The sequence below is a fragment of the Nycticebus coucang genome, chromosome 11 (genome assembly GCF_027406575.1).
Source record: "Nycticebus coucang isolate mNycCou1 chromosome 11, mNycCou1.pri, whole genome shotgun sequence".
Classification (NCBI taxonomy): Eukaryota; Metazoa; Chordata; class Mammalia; order Primates; family Lorisidae; genus Nycticebus; species Nycticebus coucang.
Genome location: NC_069790.1, coordinates 102,547,539 through 102,568,816, shown reverse-complemented (window position 1 = coordinate 102,568,816; position 21,278 = coordinate 102,547,539). Strand labels below are relative to the sequence as shown.

At 35.9% G+C, this 21,278-nt stretch overlaps 1 protein-coding gene across 4 annotated transcripts in view; it reads right to left on the bottom strand.

Annotated features, from left to right (window-relative positions):
- Positions 1-21,278, bottom strand: part of MKLN1 (muskelin 1) — a 365,625-nt gene that overhangs the window by 71,245 nt on the left and 273,102 nt on the right. For all 4 annotated transcript variants that reach the window (XM_053609581.1, XM_053609579.1, XM_053609580.1 and 1 more), the window contains 3 exons: positions 20,488-20,700; positions 12,614-12,835; positions 4,940-5,069 (listed from right to left, as the gene is read on the bottom strand). In XM_053609581.1, coding sequence (XP_053465556.1) covers positions 4,940-5,069; positions 12,614-12,835; positions 20,488-20,700 — 565 coding nt within the window. The remainder of the gene's footprint in view (positions 1-4,939; positions 5,070-12,613; positions 12,836-20,487; positions 20,701-21,278) is intronic.

Here is a 21,278-nt window from a genome sequence, read left to right as displayed (position 1 = left end):
CTGCCCAAGTATTTTATTACTTTTATAACAGAATATAACAAAAAGGACGATTACCATATTTCTCTAAAGCTAGCATAACCATGACTGAAGCATAATAATAATTGATTTTATAAATTACTATCTAATTATAATGTATTTTAAAAATGTTCAAATGATAGTCATTAAGGCCTACTTATTATATTAATTTTTATTTTTTACTAGTTCTCTGTTACTATCACTCTTTGCAATCTTTTAATCTTGGAAAGTAATTCAGGATGGTAGAATGGTAGAAAGAACACCTTTTTTGCACTCAAACTTCTAAATCCTAGCTTCTGTTATAACAGAAGGAGCACCTAAACAAATAAAAGAAATCATTAATAACAATTTTGCAGGGCAGCGCCTGTGGCTCAGTGGGTAAGGCACTGGCCCCATATACCAAGGGTAGCAGGTTCAAACCCAGCGCTGGCCAAACTGCAACAAAACAAATAGCCGGGCATTGTGGCAGGTGCCTGTAGTCCCAGCTACTCAGGAGGCTGAGGCAAAAGAATCACCTAAGCCCAGGAGCTGGAGGTTGCTATGAGCTGTGACACCACAGCATTCTACTGAGTGTGATAAAGTGAGACTTTTCTATAAAATAAAAACAATTTTGCAATATATACAGACATGTGTCTTTTTATATTTTCAATAATTATAAGTTTTCCACGTAGAAATACTATTTCTGAAGAGTTAGTTCTATGTATTTCATATTTTGTGTTGTCATGTTAACTTTAATTCTCTAATTGTTAATGGTATATAATGGATATTTGTATACTGAACTTAAAAAAAATAATAAAATGGTAAAAAAAAATGAATAATTCTTAAAAGCCAGGGGAAGTCAAAGATTAAATCATGTACCTCTCCACTACCCTATGATAACAGAAAATAAATAAGTAAACAAGAAAGACAATTTTACCTGGGATAATTTTATTAACTCAGTGGTTCTCAACCTGTGGGTCGCGACTCCTTTGTAACAATGAAAATACAATGCAGCATCAGGAAGGTTGAGAACCACTGTATTAGCTATGTTGGTCCCCAGTTGTAGATTATTTGTTTAGGCTGCTATTTTAGATATTACCTCCTGACTATTATAGTAGATGAATATTTTCATTATACTTACAGTAATCTCCTACCAAATTTCATCTCAATTTCTGGTTAAATTGATTTTTTTTTTTTTTTTTGGAGACAAGGTCTCTCTCTCTCTGTGTGTAGGCTAGGCTAGAGTGCGGTGGCATCATCATAGCTCACTGCAACCTCAAACTCCTGGGCTAAGTGATCCTCCTGCCTCAGCCTCCTGAATAGCTTTAGACTACAGGTGGATACCACCACACCCAGCTAATTTTTCAGTTTCTATTGTAGAGACAGGGCGTTAGTATGTTGCTCAGGCTAGTATCAAACTCCTGGTCTCAAGTGATTCCCCCACATCAACTTCCCTAAATGCTAGGATTACAGATGGGAGCAACTATACCTGGCCTTGTTTTGTATTATTATGATTAGGGAAATACTACTCAGTGTAAAGCGAAGAAATTTCCTGTGATAATGTGTCCTTATTTGTAACAATGTTTGCTTTTCATATTATGTTGCTATATTTTATATCAGATGCTATTTACCTATCAATAACTTTTTATTCCAAATGCTCAAACATCCCTACTGATTCTGCTCTTATCTGGAAACCTAATCTTTGGTGAAGAAGAAAGGTCCACTTCCCTTCACCCCCCTACTCCACTCTGAACTGAATGTTCCTTAGGTTTGCTGTACAGGTGTCATCTGGGATACCCCTTTATTGCTTTTCTGTGTTGGCTCTTCTTTTTCTAGCTCTTATGTTGTCTTTTTTGTTCCTTTTACTCCTTTTTGTTAGAGTATATGGCATAACTTCTTAAGAAAGAGTGAGTAAAAGTCTATCATTTTTTTAATATCTCCTATAGCAAACATTGCTGATTACATGATGTAACAGCCATTTCCAAACCCCTTCTCCCATGCACTACATAAAGGCTGGAAAAGCAAACTACTTGTTTTTCAAGACTCCCTTGATGCCAGGTTTTACAGTGCTAGTCAATGAATGCAAGCAGAAGCCCACTGGGAGCCTTCTAGGCAAGTTTTGCTTTCCTTCCTTTTTACCTATATAGAACGAAGGCATGATGTTTGACATACTTCAGATAACTTGCTGCCATGAGGCTACGACCTCATATTAAACGCAGTACAACAGAAAGAACCCAGCAGCCTGGATGACACTGCTGAATCATTGTATCCGTCCCAGTGTGTTCTGTGAGAAAAAGGATTCTGTATGTGTAAACCACTGTTTACTGGGCAAACAATCCCTACTGATAAACCTTGCATATCTGAAAGTAATTTATTCCCTATTTGGCTAGGAATAGAGTTCTAAGTTGATGATAATATTCCTCTAGAATTTTTAAGACCCAGTTCCTCCTTATCTTATAGCTTCTAATGTTGCTGAGAATTTTTATTTCATTCTAAGTACTGTTTCTTTTAATGTGACCTTGTTTTGCTCTGGAATATTTCCTTTATGTCTGATATGTGAAAATGTTTAATGCATCATGATGTACCTTCAGGGCAAGAGCGATTTTTTTTGTTTGAGAAATTCAATGTATTGATTTCTATAGGGGGACATTTATCATCTGGAGATTACTGTTTTTCAATTTGAGGAGATTTTCTGGTAATTATTTTGTAATTTTGTCTCCTCCATTTTCTTTGTTCTCTTATCGTTGAGAGAAACTATTATTAGTTCAATACTGGACTTCCTGGATTGATTTTAAGATCTTTATTTTCTCCGATTTCTATCACTATCTCTTTACACACTCTGTAGGAGACTTCCTTTTGCTGATTTTATAACTCTTCTTTGTTTTTTATTCTAACAAAATTTCCCAAAAGCTCTTTCTTAATCTCTGATTTTTCATAGCATCCAATTATCATTTAAAGGACATAGTATCTTTTTTGTTAAGAAAGGTAATCTTTATTATTATTATTTACTTGTGTTCAGTGCATTACTTCAGATTTGTTTTCAGGTTTATTTTGTCTTGTCTCTCTCTCTCTCATAGTAAATACCCTAATACAGAAATTATTTAACACATTGTTCATTAAGAGCGATGAAATAAAAATTAATTAGAAACTATGCATGGTAGGCAGCACTTAAGAGACTGGGCTGTGAAACTGGGCACTGTATTGGGGACAAGGCAGTAAGAGAGCAGCCATTTTATTGGGAGGGGATTGTCTATAATATCGGTATCTAGAGATCTTTTCTCTGAGGCCATATATTTTTACCAAAGAAGGTGATTCCAATCTTCTGCCAAAAGACATACACCTGGCATCACAGGAACCGGAAACTGGATGCAAGCTTACCCATACACTATACAGGTTTTGTTCCGCTATTTTCTGCCTCTTTAGAGCCTCTAGCATTCTATTTCTCCCAGAGAATAAACCTCTAGCCTTGGCGATGTAGGAATAATGAGAGTGGGATCCTGAGGTTCAACCTAATCCACACACAGTTTTTTATTATAATGCTGTTATAGCTTTTGAAAAGTTTTCCTTCTTATTATAAAGATGAACTAGTTTAATAAAAAAGATATTTTTTGGCTCAGCGCCTGTAGTTCAGTGGTTAGGATACCAGCCACACATACTGGGGCTGGCGGGTTTAAACCCGGCCTAAAGAACAATGGCAACTGCAACAACAACAAAAAAAATAGCTGGGCATTGTGGCAGGCACCTGCAGTCCCAGCTGGGCATTGTGGCAGGCACCTGCAGTCCCAGCTGGGCATTGTGGCAGGCACCTGCAGTCCCAGCTGGGCATTGTGGGAGGCACCTGCAGTCCCAGCTGGGCATTGTGGCAGGCACCTGCAGTCCCAGCTGGGCATTGTGGCAGGCACCTGCAGTCCCAGCTGGGCATTGTGGCAGGCACCTGCAGTCCCAGCTGGGCATTGTGGCAGGCACCTGCAGTCCCAGCTGGGCATTGTGGGAGGCTGAGGCAAGAGAATGACCTAAGCCCAAGAGTCCCAGGTTGCTGTGAGCTATGATGCTATGGCACTTTACCAAGGGGAACATAGAGAATGTTCTCAAAAAAAAAAAAAAAAAACTTTTGTTGTTTCTACTTCTTTGTTTTAAAGAAGCTTGTACACACACAACATATTAATCAATACAACATCCAGAAATAATACCTGTGAGATAGGTGTTTTTATTCTCATTTTGCAAAAGAACCAATAATAAAAATATCTATTTTATAAATAAGCACTAAAAGGAAAAGAAAGCTGATCTAATATTTTACCCTATTCCTCAAATTAGCATTTTAAACCACTAGGCCTTAATCAAAGCCACTCTTCTATGTATAATAAAGCAACCACTATGAAAGGTAACTGTAATTATCAAACCAAGACACTTTTGAGAATGAATGGAGCACTATTAACAACTTGTCAGGGTAATATGCAAACCACTCACCCTATTACTAACAGAGTAACTTTTTAGATGCTGAACTTGTAAACTTACCAGGTATTACCAATCACATGAAGTCCCCCCCGCTCCCCCATCCCGGAACAAAGACATAGACTAATAAGCTAGTGCCTAATATATAGGTCACAATAGTGAAAACAGAAGATGTAAAGGACTAACAAATACAGAATAAAACAATTTTTAAGATAGTAATTCCTGCAAAGCCTCCCTCCCACCTTCACTAAGCACTCACGCAAAGTTCCTTTAGAAATTCACATACCATCTTTTGAAGGAAATAATAATAATAATAAACGTATTTTTAAACAGAGAGAACTGAATAACTTTTCTTCCTCTTTCTCAGAACTATTTTAATTAAAGAAATGGAAGAAGGGTAAAAAAAATGGTTAGAAAGAAAAGAAAATGGGCTATAGTTTTGTACTTAAAGTAGTTAAGACATCAGAGAGAAAATATCACTAAATGCCCTTACCCATCCCAGAGTCCTTCTTGGTGCCATCTGATATTATGTCTACATGATCAGAGTCCACATCATAACTAAAGAAATCATTCAAATAGGTCTTTGATCGCTGGCCACCAAACACATATAAGCAACGATTTTTCTGAAAAAGAAAAAAATGAACAAAGAAGGGAGAAAGCGGTCACTTCCATGAAGAATTCAGAATGAGTCTTTAATATTTAAACCTCTACTAACGTAATTTTATGATAGATCCCATGCAATGGAGTACTATGCTGGCATTGAAAGCAAAGAGGAAGTTCTCTGCATACTGCTAAGAGGGGATCTCTAGGCTATCCTGTTAAAGAAAAAAAGCAAGGTGCAGAATAATATACATAGGTTGCTGCTGCTTTTGTGTAGGTAGGAAAGGAGAAAAAGGAATATCTGTGTAAAAGAGAGAAAAAGAAACATCACTTCTTTTTTTGAAAATGAAGGATAAACTAAAACTCAATAAAAGATAGTGGGAAGGGGAACAAAACCAGACCTGTCCAAATTACACTGATTTATGGTTTTGATGTTAGAACCATGTATATTTTTATTATACTAGACAACAAAATGAACACAAAAGATAAAAAGTTTCTTAAATTTAGGAACAGGGGAATCAAGTACATCTATCTCTATACAGAGATATGACCACACAGAGATGTATTTCTAGTGACATTAAAACATTATATGCTTTTTTCTCCCCATCCCCAGTGAGCTAAATCCTAAATAGACAAATAATCAGAGAGCAATTTTAAGTAACACTCTGTGACTTTGTTAGCTTTGTTACTGTGAAAATTATTACAAAGTAATTAATATTATTGTTATAAAGATTTTAACCTTAAAATACACACTGCAAAATGGAAGACATTAAGTAAAAGACAAAAAATCTTTCATTTGAGTTACATGTAATCAGTATAAACTCATGATTTAATTTTTCTTACTAAAAAAGATGTACATGTGTGGATGTGTATATATGTGTGTACACATACATGGGGGGGTTCCTATTAGCCAAAGACAGAAAAATTTGAGCATCAAAAAGAATAACCACGGGGTGGCACCTGTGGCTCAAAGGAGTAGGGCGCCGGCCCCATATGCCGGAGGTGGTGGGTTCAGACCCAGCCCCGGCCAAAAAAAAAAAAAAAAAAAACGCAAAAAAAAAAAAAAAAGAATAACCACAATATTAGCTTTTAACACAGCAAATAATGAAAAACTCCGTTAGTTTATAGCAATACTTTTTTAAAATCTCCCTGGTTAACTTTGGAGCCTCAACAAAATTCAATAAAAGAAAAGAATCAAATAATCACACTGCCTATTCTGTATAGTTTACATTTCAGGATAACCAAATAGTTAAAGAGAGGAAGTTTTTTTATAGCTGAATCATAATTAATAAATGCAAAGAAATGACATCATTAGAAAAATAAACGTTTCACAAACTCTAATGAGATTTAGGCAATGAATATCAATGGTTGCCAAAACCATTAAATGAAAGGGTAAGAGGAAACTTTAGAATTGATCGATCAAAGTGATAACACCCAATCCACTAACATTGTGAAAAGCATGCCTAGACATTAGTGCCACTTTGTATTTTGCAATCAGAATCTCTATGAATTATTTCTGCACTCTCCCTTGGCCTTCCCCAAAAGCACAGTGAATCTAAAATCAAGACTATGGATGTAACTACCAATTTACAGGAAATATGAAGAATAGGACGTATCAAATGACATTATAATGTTAAAATCAGCAAAACTGAAAATGTGGGAGATTCTACAGAACAAATGACTAACACAAAAACAAATAAATAAATGGTTATGTAGGGGGAAAATAGGAAGAGAGTACTGTTATTTAGATTTTTTTGAAATTAAAAGATATTTAAGAGACAACAAACAAATGCAAAATACCCTTCTTCAACAGACTTAAACCAAGTATAAAAAACTATATTTTGGTATGCTAGAAAAACATGAATGCAGCCCAAGTTTTAAACTACTATATATTAAGAAATTGCTTTTATTTTGGTTGGGTATGATAATGGCATTACAATTACGTTTTTAAAAAATCCTCACATCTATAAGAGTTATACACTATAGTATTTACAGGTATAATGATATGGTATCTAGAACCTGTTTTAAAATACTCCAGCATAGTCAAATTTAAGAATAAACTTAAAAAACAAAGAAGCGTCAAGAAATGAAATTAAATAAAAGTGGGATAGCTGTACAAAAAATGAACAGCAGATCATTAAATCCCATTTGTTTATCATTACTGCTGTTGCTACTGCCATGGCAGTCTTCTTCATAAAGTCCTTCCCCAGGCTAGTATCTTGTAGAGTTTTTCCTATTCTTTTATTTATTTATTTATTTATTTATTTATTTATTTATTTATTTATTTTTGGTAGAGACAGAGTCTCACTTTATGGCCCTCGGTAGAGTGCCGTGGCCTCACACAGCTCACAGCAACCTCCAACTCCTGGGCTTAAGCGATTCTCTTGCCTCAGCCTCCTGAGTAGCTGGGACTACAGGCGCCCGCCACAACGCCCAGCTATTTTCTTTTTTTTGGTTGCAGTTCAGCGGGGGCCGGGTTTGAACCCGCCACCCTCAGCATATGGGGCCGGCGCCCTACCAACACAGGTGCCGCCCAGTTTTTCCTATTCTTTCTTTGAGGATTTTTATTGTTTCATGCCTTAAATTTAAGTCCTTTATCCTCCTTTAATCAATTTTTGTGAGTGGAGAAAGGTGCAGGTCCAGTTTCAGTCTTTTACATGTGGATATCCAGTTCTCCCACACCATTTATTGAACAGGGAACCTTTCCCCCAGCGGATGATTAGGTGGTTGTAAGTTGTTGGTTTCAGTTCCTGGTTTTCTATTTGATTCCAAATGTCTATGTCTCTATTTTTGTGCCAGAACCATGCTGTCTTAACCACTGTGGCCTTATAGTACAGCCTAAAATCTGGTATTTTAGGCTCTGTTTTTATTACTAAGAACTGCCTTAGCTATAACGGGGTTTTTTCTGGTTCCATATAAAACGCAGAATCATTTTTTCCAAGTCTTGAAAATAGAATGTTGGTATTTTAATAGGGATGGTGTTGAATCGGTAGATTGCTCTGGGAAGTATAGACATTTTAACAATGTTGATTATTCCCAGCCATGAGCATGGTATGTTCTTCCAGGAGGTTAACATCCTCTGCTATTTCCTTTCTTAGGGTTTCATAATTTTCTTTATAGAGGTCCTTCACCTCTTTTGTTAGGTATATTCCTAAGTATTTCATTTTCTTTGGGGCTATGGTGAAGGAAGTTGTGTCCTAATTAGCCTCTCTTCTTGGCTGTTGTTGGCGTATACAAAGGCAATTCATTTGTGAACATTGATGTTATACCCTGAGACATTACTATATTTTTTAATGATTTCCAGGAGTCTTGCGGTTGAGTCTTTGGGGTTCTCTAAGTATAAGATCATATCATCAGCAAAGAGGGAGAGTTTGACCTCCTCTGCTCCCATTTGGATTCCCTTTATTTTCTTGTCTTGCCTAATTGTATTGGCTAGAACTTCTAGCACTATGTTGAATAGTAATGGTGACAGAGGACAACCTTGTCTGGTTCCAGTTCTAAGAGGAAAAGCTATTAGTTTTACTCCAATCAGTAAAATATTAGCTGTGGGTTTGTCATAGATAGCTTCGATCAGTTTAAGAAATGTCCCACCTATGCCTAAACCCTTCAGTGTTCTAATTAGAAATGGATGTTGGATTTTGTCAAATGCTTTTTATGCTTCTATTCAGAGGATCATATAGGCTTTGTTTTTGCTTCTGTTGATATGGTGAATAATGTTTATGGATTTACATATATCAAACCACCCTTGCATCCCTGGGATGAAACCTACTTGATCATGATGTATGACTTTTTTGATGATAAGCTGTAATCTATTTGCTAAGATTTTGTTGAGAATTTTTGCAACTATATTCATTAGTGAAATTGGTCTGAAGTTCTCCTTTTTAGTTGGGTCTTTTCCTGGTTTACGTATCAGGGTGGTGTTTGCTTCATAGAACATGTTGGGGGAGATTCCTTCCACCTCAATTTTTTGGAATAATTTCTGAAGTAGGGGAATAAGCTCTTCTTTGAAGGTTTGATAGAATTCTGGTGTGAAGCCATCCGGACCAGGGCATTTTTTTTGTTGGGAGGTTTTTTATTGTTTCTTTGATCTCAGTGCTTGAAATTGGTCTGTTCAGGAGATCTATATCATCTGGGCTAAGTCTAGATATAGGGTGTGGTTCCAAATACTGATCTATTTCCTTCACATTGTCAAATTTCTGGGCATAAAGTTTCTGGTAGTATTCAGAGATAATCTCTTATACCTCTGTGGAATCAGTTGTTATTTTCCCTTTATCATTTCTGATTGAGATTACTAGAGATTTTACTTTTCTATTTCTAGTTAGTCTGGCCAAATAATTTATTTTTTCAAAAAACCAACTCCTTGTTTCATTAATTTTCTGAATGATCCTCTTGTTTTCAATTTCATTGATCTCTGATTTAATTTTGGATATTTCTTTTCTTCTGCTGGATTTAGGCTTAGATTGTTCTTCTTTTTCCAATTCCATAAGATGGCTTGTGAGTTTGTTGATGCACTCTTTCTGTTTTGGTAGCTTGTCTTCATTGTTCTTATACTCAAAGAAGTTAATGATTTCCTTTTTTATTTCTTCCTGCACCCAACTGTCATTCAGGATAAGGTTGTTTAACTTCCATCCCTTTATGTGAGGTTGAACGTTTTTGTTGGAGTTGGGTTCCACTTTTAGTGCCTTGTGGTCTAAGACGCAAGGTAAAATTTCAATTCTTTTGATTCTGCTGAGGTTTGTTTTGTGTCCTAGGATATGATCAATTCTGGAGAATGTTCCATGGGACAACGAGAAGACTATATATTCTTTATGTTTGGGATGGAGTATTTTATATATACATCTATCAAGCACAATTGTTCTAGAGTCTCATTTAAGTCCCTTATATCTTTGTTTAATTTGTTTAGAGGATCTGTCCAGCTCTGAGAGAAGGGTGTTAAAGTCCCCTGATATGGTGTTATAGGATATCATATTGCTCAGACTAAGCAAGGTCTGTTTCAAGGATCGGGGAGCATTTAAATTGGGTGCATAAATGTTTAGAATCGAAATGTCTTCTTGTTGTATTTTTCCCTTGACCAATATAAAGTGACCATCATTGTCTTTTTTGACTTTAGTAACTTTAAATCCACATGTATCTGAAAATAAGATTGCAACCCCTCTTTTCTTCTGAATTCCGTTTGCCTGAAAAATTGACTTCCAACCCTTGAGTTTTAATTTGTCTTTTGACGTGAGGTGTGTTTCCTACAGACAGCATATAAATAACTTGTGGTTTTTAATCCAATCTATGCCTCTTCAGTGGGGAATTCAAGCCATTGACATTTATTGAGATAACTGATAATTGCGGTAGCATTCTATTCATCTTACTTTGTGACAGTCCATTGCTTAGTTTTGTCTTTTGCATCACTGTGGAGGCTGGGTTCTGCCCTTTAATTTCTCGGTGTTTACTTTGCTGAAGGTCCATTGCGATGGTCAGTGTGTAGAGTAGGTTGAAATATTTCCTGTTAAGCTGGTCCTGTTGTGGCGAATTTCCTCAATGTTTGCATATCAGTAAAAGATTTGATTTCTCTGTCAATTTTAAAGCTTAGCTTAGCAGGATATAGAATTCTAGGCTGGAAATTGTTCTGTTTAAGTACTTTAAAGTAGATGACCATTGTCTTCTGGCTTGAAAAGTTTCATTAGAGAAGTCTGCAGTCACCCCGATAGATTCGCCTCTGTAGTCAGTTGGTGCTTACTCCTGGCAGCTTGCAAACTCTTTTCTTTTGTCTTGACTTTAGATAGATTCATAGCAGTGTGTCTTGGAGAAGCTCTGTTTGAGTTGAGGCAACCAGAGGACTAATATCCCTCTAAAAGGAGTATGTCAGAATCTTTGGTGATAATTGGGAAATTTTCATTTACAATATTCTCTAGAATGGCTTCCATTCCTCTGGGGCATTCTTCTTCCCCTTCTGGGGTACCTATAACACGTATGTTTGAACGCTTCATAAAGTCCCATAACTCTGTCAGTGAACGTTCTGCTTTTTCTCTCTTCGAAGAGAGAGAAATGTCTTTAGACATTTCGATTCTAAATATTTATGCACTCTTTAACTATCTGAGTTATCTCAAGAGCTTTATCCTCTACCTCTGAGATTCTTTCTTCTGCATGATCTAATCTGTTGTTGATACTTTCTATTGCATCTTTAAGTTCTCTAACTGACTGCTTCAGTTCCTTTAGCTCTGCTATATCCTTTCTATATTCTTTATATCATTCATCTCTTATTTGGTTCTGTTTTTGCATTTCCTTTTGGTTATTTTCCAGCAATTTCCTTCATTGTTTTTTGATTGTTTTCCACTTTCTCGGCAATTTCCTTCATTGTTTTCATCATCTGTATTTTAAATTCCCTTCTGTCATTTCTAACATTTCTTTATAGGTGGAATCCTCTGCTGTAGCTACCTTATGGTCCCTTGAAGGGGATGCTCTGGACTGGTATTTCATGTTGCCAGAATTTTTGTGCTGATTCTTCTTCGTGAGTGTTTTCTTGTATCTGTTTCCTTGCCCTAATTTTCTTTTCTTTCTTTCTTTTTTATTTTCTTTGTAGAGACAGAGTCTTCACTTTATTGCCCTTGGTAGAGTGCTGTGCCATCACAGCTCACAGCAACCTCCAGCTCTTGGGCCTTGCCCTAATTTTCCTTTCACTTCCTCTTGCTCTTTAAGTTACCATGCCTCTAGCCTTAAGTTTTAATGAGTACTTTTGGTACAGGACCAGAAGGATGAGAAGACTGAAGAGCAAGAAGAGAAAAAAGATTTTACAAAGAAAGAAAAAAGAGAAAGAAGAGGAGGTGAGTAAAAGGAAATATGGACAAAAAGAAGAAAGGCACTGAAAGAAGGAGACAGAGTAATATAGGTGTATAGTAGGGTACTTTGACCCAACCTTAAAAACCCCCAACCTCTGGGGGTGAACAGCAGATTATTCGTAACTGTTGACACTGACAAATTAAATACACAGAAATTTATTGTTAATTACATTCTTCTGTCTACTATGTAGAGAGAAAAACATGTTTAAAATATTCCATAATATTGTTGCAAGGTTGTGTTCACAGAAGGAAGGCCAAGATTTCATAAAAACATTTGAAAGGGTTAGAGAAAAGTTATGTTGGTTTTGCTGATGAAATTTTAATTCTAATTCTATAAAACTGATTTTTAATTCTTTTAAGAATAGAGACTAGCAGAGGGGAAAATAAGAAGAGATAAGAAATAGTTATTCTAATTACTAAGAGAAGTCAGTAAGTGGAAAGGCAGAAGGAAAGGACACAGCTATAATACCTAGATAAGCAATAAAATTAGTCATCAGACTGTCTAGATTGGTATTCAGGTAATAACTATTTAGGAATTACTAGGTGATGTGAAGAGTCCCATAATTAGCAAACAGTTCACCATTAAAGGAAGTTTTGCTTTTCTCTGTCATTGCTACACTAATAATTTATTTCTAAGGAAGAGTTTTGATCTCTTCCGGAAGCATAAGACTGCACCACTTCTTTTCCTATAGAGATATACATGACAAAATAACATAATGCAATGTACAGGATAGTCTTACTGAGTGGAACAACATGCAGTGTCCTATCCGAGACTGGATGTCCTCAGGCCCAGCATTACAGGAGTCCTCTCGAAGAAGTTTCCAGGTTTGACACTGGCAGTTGAAAGCAAACAACCCACTGAATTGCGGTTCACTGGCTCTGCTGTCATCTACGCTGCCATTACATGTCAAAATCCTACCACCAAAGGTGTAGATCATATGTTTTTCTGAGTCCATACACATCTAGCAGAACAAGGCAACAGATTGAATAGTTTTAGTTTGTTCCTGTTATATGTGCTAAAATGAAACCAACATGTGCAGTTTTACATTCTTTAAAAAGAAAACAAACCCAGAACTTTGTTCTTAATAACACTAAATACCCCCGACAATCATATGCACACACTGTAATACTGTTCTCTTCCCAATGAGGCTTTCTGCTTTCTTAAAACTGAGTAATTTTTACCAAAATCAACCAATCATACATGAAATGATTTGTTGATTTATGCTTAAGAGTGACTAGTAATCACACTCTGTGTGTGAGCAGTCATTATAAGTTCCATTTTATCCTTCTTATAAAAATTCTCTTCTTTCTATTCTCGGCAAGCATCCTATCAATTGTGCTGCCATTTAGTAAGAAAGCAGATATACAAGTAGAGTGATGCCGTTAAATTCACCTCTTCATTTATTTTTACAAAATTCATCGAACTATGATGTTACAAAATAGTAAAACAAACAAAAAGACATTTGCAAGTCTCCTTCTATGGTGTAAAGTATTTTTCCTCCTTTTAATATGACATATAAATTTAATTTTCTTTGAATTAAGCTAGGCAATTCATGTTCAAATGCCAAGCTTGATTCTTCCACATTTTCAACCGAGATTATAGCTTTTCATAAAAATATGTGAGGAAAGAACACAAGATAATAGATAGAATACAAGTTAGGAAATTAGATGTTGAACACAAATGGCATTTATATTTAAAGACTAAACTGTATATGCAGAATACCTTTTTTATTGGTCTAAAGCTAACCATCATATGCTCAATTCTCTCCTGTTACCAAATTACTTCTTCTCTAATTAAATAAGATAAGTTTTTGTATTTTTTATCAAAAAGCTGTTTTAAGGGCAGCGCCTGTGGCTCAAAGGAGTAGGGCACTGGCCCCTTATGCCAGAGGTGGCAGGTTCAAACCCAGCCCTGGCCAAAAATTGCCACACCAAAAAAAAAAAAAAAAAAAGATGTTTTAAATTTCTAAAGGTTGCTTTAAAAATTGTTATTATTACTTATTTATTTTTTGCAGTTTTGGCTGAAGTTGGGTTTGAACCCACTACCTCCGGCATATGGGGCTGGCGCCCTACTCCTTTGAGAAAAATTGTTATTATTATTATTAAAAAGAAAAAATTCTAACATCTCCTAATCTTCACCTACCACTAAAAAGATCCACTTCATTGCTATTTCCCAGGTTTTTCACAGACTTCCATAAATTAAGACGAAAATCTATTATTCTCTAAGAGTGAAATTTGGAGAATACAGTCAAGGCAGTAAGATGTCATTGTTTCATGTCCCTGACATGCCAAAGAAAGCATTCCCAATCTTTAATACTAAATGAGCACAACATTAAAAAACAACACATCCATTGCTAAAGATAGTCAGTATAGCCCATTTAATGACTCTAGGGCTTTGCTGAAGCTAGCTAACATCTCTCCAAATACCTGGGGATCACACAGAAAATCCTGAGAGAACCACATTAAATGAGTCCTCCGTCCATTTCACAGATTCATACTAATAGCCAATCCTATTACCAAACACTTATGATTCTATTTCATATGGCTAACGAAGGGAGTTTCTATTTCTTTTTGAGGATATTTAAGATCAATTTTGATGTGGTTTATTCTCATTTGTTAGCAGGGCTCAAGTAAAAACATCTTTATCTTGGTACCTCTTCCAAGTACAATAGCCCAGCCCAAACCATGGTTTGCATGGTAATTCTTTCACATATCTTGATAAACAGGACACAAAACAGAGACAATGTTATTCCTTTGGCTACCTATCCTTAAACCTGACTCTTGCCTAGACAAGATATGACATTTCAATGAGGGTCAATTATCTAACAATAAATAATACATTTAAATCACTCTGGGGAACTTTATGCTATTTATCAGTTTATAATTTCTTTTTAATTTTTGGTCTCTACTTGTTTGATTTTTTTATGTTTTGTGGTTTTTCATTTGTGAAAAATGTTTCTGAAAGGCCAATGCCTTATTAAACTTCATGTAATAATGTCTTTTCCATCAAAGAATTTGAGAATTTTTTAAAGCCTAAAATTAGAAAATTATTCATCTACTCTGACAGTTTATCATTTAATTTCTAAAATCAAATAAATAGTAGATAACCATTTTCCTGATAAAATATTGTTTTAATGTGAAAGCACCTTTATTTTACCCTATCCCAGGAACTGGCAAGGTTCAAAATAATTTCCTCCTCACCAAATCTAAAACCTGCTAATGATAAAGCCTTCTAAGCGGCCACACTGCACAGCCACCACCCTCTGACCTCCAAAAATGCCTCCTGCCTACCTGACTCTTGCTTGCCTACAAGGCAGACCATTTCTCTCTCTCTGTGGTAGCATTTAGGATTTTATCTTATTCCTTGGTTCTGAAAATTCATTAAGCAAGTGCCTAGGGAGGAAGGTTTCTTATTTTGTTCTGTTTTCTTGTTGTTGCGTTGTTTTCGTTTTGTCGTCTTTCATCCTGATCTGTACTTACTGATTCCTTTCAACCTGAAAACTCGTCTTTCTTCAGCTCTGAGCATGTTCTTCATTTTGACCTTTTGTAACTTTTTTGCTTCCATTCCCTCTTTATAGAATTCCTATTGGTAGATATTGAAAACATCAGGGCCTTCTTTGCTGTTTACATTTTCTCTCATAATTTCAGCTAATTTACTAATTTAGAGGTTGAGGTGGAGTGTGTCCACTCTGCTTTTTAATCGCTTTACTAAGATTTTTATTTCACTATAAATCTTTTATAATTTTTCTAGATATTTCTTTTTCATGGATGAAATATCCTCCAGAACTTCTCTAAATATTAATATATCACTTCAATTTGCAGTTTTCATTAGTTTACTAGTTGTTTTTCTTTAATTCATTCTTAATTTACTGAGTTCAGTACCCCTCTCTCATGGCAGTAATGATTTATAAACATTTGGATTTTTTTTTGATCTAGTCCTCTTTGTATCTGAAAATCTTTATGTATCTGCCTATTGCATATACTGTAGGCTGTTTCAAGGGACAGGGTGAAGAGAAGTGAGACAGGGTGCTGTGAAGGGTCACATGGCGGCTTTCCAGAGCTCCTCGGTGGTGTTTCTCCATCTTTCCCTCAATGCCCACATTCAACATTTTAGCTGTGGACGATTATCACTGCTGAGTGTTAGTCAAACTGGAAAATAACCTGCTACTGGGTCACTAAAAGATCATTTAATGTTTGTCCCTGCTGTGTTAACTTTGAGACTCAAGTTGTTTCCCAGCCTTTGCTGTAGTCTTACAGTCTCTGATTTCTCTCGGTTGGATCTGATCATATTTGTTTTCTACCTTACAAAAATTCCATACGGGGGAATGAGGGAGGGGTAGAGGGGAGGAGGGAAGGGGATTGGTGTGCTCCCACTTAATGGGCACAATGTTAGGGTATGTGGCACACCTTTTGGGCGTGAGACAGAACTACAAGACAGACTCTAATGCAAACACTGTCACCTAGTTGTTTGAACCCTCATATTAACCTGAAATTAAAAAAAAAAAAATCCTATAAATGAGGTCCTGGATGGCATTCTTTGTTTTTCAATACTATCACTGATGTGTTCTCTTTCAAGGGATGCTGGACTGGAGGACAGTTACCGCATACGTTCAGCCTGCTAATGATCCAACCTAACCCAGGGAGAGTGTCAAGGAGCTCAGACCTTTAATTCTTTGACTGAAGTTTATCCTGCTACTTCTTGGCTTGCTCCCTTTCCATTTTCTAGTAATTTCCTCCAAAGTGTTTATATTTGAAGGATGCTTTGGCTAGATATAAAATCTTTGGCTCACATTGTCTCTTCTTGAATATATTCTCAATGTTTCTCTATTGTTTCCTGGCACTGAAAGGAGATAGAGAGAATTCTGGCACCAGTCTCATTTTAGTTTTTATAGATAACTTGGTAATTTTGTCTAGTTGCTAAAAAACATCTCTTTATCTTTTAAATTCAATGTTACTAATATATGTCTTAAGAGTTGAATGTCTGGGTCAATTTTCCCTGAATACAGCATATCCATTCAATATGTGGAACAAAATCTTTGTTCAGTACAGTTTTCTTCAATCTCGTTATACATATTTGTTTTGTTTGGTTATTTTGGTTTTTCTCTTTAAAGTCTCCAATTACATGTACATTGGCTCTCATTTGCCTATCTTCACTATAATTTTCTGGTTAAGCCTCTTTATCTCTTCATTTCTATTTTATCTGATTCCTACATTGTATGATCCTTACCTATTCTTCTTTATGCTCCATGTGGATTAGTTTTTATTTCTGAAATGGTCCTGTGTTTTCCTTCAATTTCTTTCTTGAGTTTTACCAGGTCCAGTTTAACCTGATCCTATTATTTAGCTATATCATTTGCATTTCTAAATTTATGCTTTGTAGTTTTCCTCACAGTTTCAAGCTTCATGAAGTCATTTATTTCATGTTAGACATACTGCAATATAATTTTCATCTGCTTTTGCATAAGAGCAATTCTTGCCATTTTTCTTTTTATTATCATTATCATTATTATTATTATATATATTTTTTTTTTTTCGTAGAGACAGAGTCTCACTTTATGGCCCTCGGTAGAGTGCCGTGGCCTCACACAGCTCACAGCAACCTCCAATTCCTGGGCTTAAGCGATTCTCTTGCCTCAGCCTCCCGAGTAGCTGGGACTATCTTTTTATTATTTTTAAGAGTACTTTTCTGCAGATTTGGTGTTTACTGCTTTTTAGTTTTTAGTTTTTCATATTTAAGTGAATTGAACATCCCTGGACCAGATAACTTTACAGAGGGTTCTAATGGAAGAGGGATGTTCTTGTTCAAGATCTGTTGCTACTGAATTGAATGGCTTCTTCAAAACATGATGCTTCTGTGAAGCCATGTCTTCTCTAATTCTCTAAATCTCATCTGGTTTATCCCAAGTTTAGAGCTCCCCCACTTTCTTACTGGCTATTGCGAAAGAAACCACTATTGTCACTTGTCACAATGTTTCCTTCACTTTTAGAAAATAGTGTTTTCTGCCCTTTTGGCACTTTTCACCTGTTTATTCACTGACACCTCAACTAGCTACCCTGGGTACCTGGGTATAATCTCCTGTATCATTCCTGACACGTCCCACTATGATATACCACTGCTAGGTAGGCTCCCTCTGCATGTCCAGCTTCTTCATTACACTGTTAGGGGCTTTGCAACAAGTTCTGGATATTTCCATTGTTTGTGGCTAAACTTACAAAGAATTGGGAGTTGTGGGTTTTCTTTGCCTCTTGGTTTTGCTGAATATATGGTGTGTTTATGTGCTCTGTGTGTATAATATTTTTCTTTGATTATCATTGGCCCTCAAAATCACACAAAGCAACAATGTCGAAAGCCTAGAAACTAAGCTGCCATTATGTTCTTTAAAAAATCCAAAAGTCTGAACTTTATTCTTGGGCTTAAGGGCTCCTCCTGTCTCAGTTTCCCAAGTAGCTGGGACCACAGGTGTTGTGCCCCCCACAACGCCCACCTAATTTTTTCTGTTTTAGTAGAGACGGGGTGTTGCTCTTACTCAGACTGGTATCAAACTCCTAAGCCTCAGTCTCCCAAAGTGCTAGGATTATAGGCATGAGCCAATGTGCCTGATTGAATTTTAACTTTTTAAATATTTTAAAATTCAAAAAGGTAAAATGACTTGTCTTCAGGCCTCTAGCTTTCTCCTCTTTCTTCTCAAAGCTGAACATTAAGTGTTGGATCCTAAATAGTCATAAATACCACAAGTAATTTCTGGACTATCATAAACCCAAGTGTTTAATTCTAACCTATGGCTTTACCTTCGTGAAACAGAATAGACAATTACGTTACTGCTCAATCTCAGAGTTAACTATTAGCTGATTTAGGGCTGAAATCATTGTTTCTTCACCCCAGTGTTCTGTTGTACCATCTAATCAATTGAAAACCAAGCATTACTGAATGGCACCCAGCTTCTAAGGATCATCCTGTTGTATCAAAGTTACGGAGACAAAGGCAACATGTAAGAACTCTCTATGTGCTATATAGTCATACTATTCCTAAGCTATTCTTTCTTCGGCTTGTTAAAAAAAAAAGACAACAGGGCGGCGCCTGTGGCTCAGTCGGTAAGGCGCTGGCCCCATATACCGAGGGTGGCGGGTTCAAACCTGGCCCTGGCTGAACTGCAACCAAAAAATAGCTGGGCATTGTGGCGGGCGCCTGTAGTCCCAGCTACTCAAGAGGCAAAAAAAAAAAAAGACAACAGCATCTTTTATAAAGAAATACAGAAATATATAACCATTTGTGAACAAGAGAATAAAATGTCCCTTAACAATGTTATCTGCTACAGTTTGTAAAGCATCAGAACCAGCCTAACTTTTCTTGGAGTTCTTATATTCCACATGAACAATACTAAGGATGTCAGCAGAGACATACAGTTTTGCAGAGTATAGTTACACACCTATAGAGCCAAAAGAAGTTCCAAATTCAATCTGAGGAGTACTTTGAAAATTAATGCTTTTGATTTTCCACCTGCCTCTTAACAGGTATAACTCACTCCTCTGTTCCTCACTATTCTCCTACGCATGATAATATAGCAATTACATGTTAATATAAACCTGGCAAAGGACAGTTTCAAAGCAGAGAATTAACAAAAATCTGTAAAGACACAGATTTGGGTTTTAACTCCTAGATAATATTTCAGGACTAAACTAGATTCTGTCATAATTCTAGCAACACTTCCCATTGGGTGCGATACCTATGGCCTCTTATGACCCTCTGGATTCCCAAGTGCAGCCCCTTGGCTGAATCCAAATTTCACAGAACAAATCTCTATATGTAGTCAAAAGGCTTTACTCTCAAGCATCTAGAAGGCCACAGGTTCCCCGCCACCTCGACTTCCCTCCTCCACACTCCAAATAAACCTTGGACACAAGTTAAGCCGAGTAAAACTGCCTATAGCAGTTTTGGTTACTATTTTCTTTGATTTATACTGAATTCATATGGAATAAGTGTTCAAACATAGATAACAACAATCAAGATACTGATGGGAATGATAACAGAGCCTATGTATATTACTATCAAAATGGCTTATAATATTGTTACATACAGTCTTGTCTATAACACTATTACATAACATCTACTGGTACTGAGTTTAATCTAGCATACATCAAATTCCTTCCTAGGTTTATAATAATTTGTGATTATAAACAAAACTAAATATATTTTATACTAATTGGAAAAAAAGCTCTGGATTTCAAATTCTGAAACTCATTCTAAAGTGATTTTAAATTTTTTCAGAAATGTAGAATAAAAAATATTAAAAGGACAAGTTGCTACTCTCATGACTTATGAATATTTACCATAAAATTAATTTTTTTCCTAATATTCCTCCAAATACTCTCTATACTGGAATTTTTATAAACTAACAATTATATTCTGAGATCTTCAGATTTTATCCTGCAAGAGAAAAAATTTAAAGAAAAATTTTATATATAACAAAGCCATAACTATTTTTATTATCTGTCATAGGTATCTATAGTAGAAATAACTATTAAACAACCCAGTATAATATCTAAGATAAATTCTTAAGAGCAGGAATTACTGAGTACTAGTCAATTCTACCATTAATTTAACTGTGCATCAAACCTGATGATCAAACACCAATTTCGGTCCTCCATCAGCAGCAGTATCTTCACTTAGTAACATCCATGTGTTCGTGTCAATGTCATAACGATAGAAGTCACTTTTCAGAGATTTGCTGTTCCTCACAGAGGAATCCAAATAACGCCCCAATGTGTAGATTTGCCTCCGCTGAATGTCAATGCACATCTTATGACATGATCTGGCACTAGGACCATTCTGGGGGGGGGGGGGGAGACAATAAAATAAAATTAAATGCCCTTTCGTCACTTTTCATTAAAAAAACTCAAGTCAACAAATGTTAAGTCCAACACTAGGCTTAAAACTCAAAAGGAAAGCAAAGGCAGCCATAAGCAGTGGTAGATATAAACCTTATCTTAGAAATGCTTAAAATTTAGCAGGAAAAATGAGATGAACTATCCTGTACTGTTTATAATATTGACATAGTTTCTATTATATACTGCATTGCATTTCAGTCATTTGTGCACAGAGTTCAATTCCTTATTACATGTCAATCAACTTTAAGGCACATTTGGTCTATGAAAGCATTTTTGTATTTCTCGTCAGAATCTAGCACAAAAGATGTACTCTAAGAATATTAAAATTGGAGAACTCCAAAATTGGAATAAACATCAATACTATCTCTAGTTTAATTCTATTCTGTTAAAGATAAGGAAATATAAGTCCAGAAAAGAAAGGTATCAACCTAAAAACTAGCACATGGCAGAAGCAGAATGAGAATCCAAGTCTGACTCGTTCATCCATGCTTTACATTACAAAACTGACTCTCCTGATTG